The sequence below is a fragment of the Perkinsus marinus genome (genome assembly GCF_000006405.1).
Source record: "Perkinsus marinus ATCC 50983 genomic scaffold scf_1104296962062, whole genome shotgun sequence".
Lineage (NCBI taxonomy): Eukaryota > Perkinsozoa > Perkinsida > Perkinsidae > Perkinsus > Perkinsus marinus.
This window is the reverse complement of record NW_003205585.1, coordinates 1-1,930: the sequence shown is the minus strand read 5'-3', so window position 1 is coordinate 1,930 and position 1,930 is coordinate 1. Positions and strand designations below refer to the sequence as shown.

Genomic DNA, 1,930 nt, shown 5'->3' with positions numbered 1-1,930 from the left:
GCTGATATGGGCCGTTATGAGTGGGCAACGACCATCCATAGGTAGCGCGATCGACAGCTCTCATCGTGAAATCATGTGCATAGGGATACTATGGCATCCCATGTTGGACATCAGTCGAGGTTGGCATATATCGCTATTTGTGAGAACGAACCAATCGCTAGAGTGCGGTACAACTGCCTTATGGTGAGTGATTTGCTCAGAGGGGACTCCAGGTCGGACAGAGCTGATGATTTCTGCGTTTTAGAGTATGCTCCATCCGATAACTAGGCCGGCTACCAAGGAGGAGCGAGAGAAAATGGGAAACTGAGTGACGAAATGGCGCCATCCCGGGTAGACCAACATTGACGTAATATTGAATAGTAGCTTTCTCTTACTGACGAGAGCTTTGCGTTGTCATAGTATCACGATGGGGATTCCCTAGTTTCCGTATAGCAGTTATTGTATCACTTTCTTTCCTTTCCCTAAACCGTGTTGATTCCTCGATTGCCCATCCTTCTACTCCGACCTAGGACTCGGGATTCGGAACTATCGGTGTCGGAAGGCCTGAACACTGAAACGGCTTCCTGGATGTAATCCTCTCTGGTGTTGCCAACACCGTGTTGGACTGCGTGTTTGCGGAGTCGGTGGGCTTCTGGGTCTCAGACTCGGAAGTGTTCATACAGTAGAAGGTAAATAACTCGTCGGCAGCAATTCGAAATAGCACAGACCGAATGGCTATATCGCCGGTGGAATGATATATTATCTTTTCGATGAGCGAAGCCTGTTGACATCGCAGTGCTCTCGGCATGACCGTTGCTGGAAGTGGGCTCTTTCTCCACGCGATTAGGTTATATCCTGAGTGTTAAGTATGAGGGTTTTCGATACCAATAGTTGAGCTTGTGTGATACTGTGGATCTCAGATGATTCTTGTGCCCACGTTTCCAAGAAGCCAGGCTTGATTCCGTCTGTTTTTGTCAACAGATCTAACCCGTTTTAATCGATGTCGTATGAAAGGCTCCACGATAAATCGAGTCATTAGTTTTACTCACATCCATGACTCGCTTCACGAATGCCTGATTTTGTGAGTCCTCCCTCCATCTCTGAGCACCATATTGTAGATCTCCTGCTGTCCAACAGCGGTCTGCGGTTTTTGATAGCAGCTTTTTTGGGCCCTACAGAATCCACTAAGGGACTGTTTGCAACGTGTTGGCAGCTGTGCGACACTAATCCTATAACCTCCCGTGCTCCGGCCGAGGTAGGCTACCAATGGTATCAATGTAGATGGCAGCCTTCAAAATCTATTTTTAGACCTTCACCCGCAACGCACTCATACTGTGGCCTGCAAAAAGAGACGAGTCCCCAGACTGCGATGTATGCGGTCTTGCTGCTGCGCCTGATGGCGTTGCCACCCTCGACATTCTCTTCATCATTTGCTTACATGATCCACAAGTACGTTAACAAACAGGTTAAAAGCCTTCTCATCGTAGTCATGAAGGGCTCACTGTTTCAGTTCTTGCGATATCGGAATACATCGGAGGATACTCCTCTGCTTGTTGCTAGTAAGTACTCCCGAGTTCGAACCATTCGGCTCATCCTTCTACTGGAAAGGAAGCTTTTAAGGGACAATGGGGGAGCGAGAGGCAGACCTCTTGTGCAAGATGTTGATAACTGCGGGTGAGATTTGCCGTGATCGGCCGTTTTGGAGTATTAATTCCTTCCTATACTCCCATCACATATGTACCACATCCCTCGGCGACATTCTTGTTTTAGTCGTAATGCCCTTCATCTCTGCCCTGATGCTGCATGCATACGAGTGCTTCTAGATGCCGGATGCAATGTCTTCCTATTGGACGACCTCCAACGTTTACCCATTACTTGGGCTCAGCGAAGAGGAGCAGACCCAGAGTGAACATCTCTCAATGCTCTGGCTTCACGCGAGTTGGCGAATATC

The 1,930-nt window shown here is 48.3% G+C and overlaps 1 protein-coding gene across 1 annotated transcript; it reads left to right on the top strand.

Moving 5' to 3' along the window:
• Positions 1-90: 90 nt before the first annotated feature.
• Pmar_PMAR004171 (Splicing factor 3B subunit, putative) lies at positions 91-307 on the top strand (the record flags this gene model as incomplete). The annotated part of the gene is made up of 2 exons (XM_002772140.1): positions 91-183; positions 245-307. 2 exons carry the CDS (start codon positions 91-93, stop codon positions 305-307), a joined length of 156 nt encoding a protein of 51 aa, XP_002772186.1.
• Between the last annotated feature and the right edge of the window lie 1,623 nt (positions 308-1,930).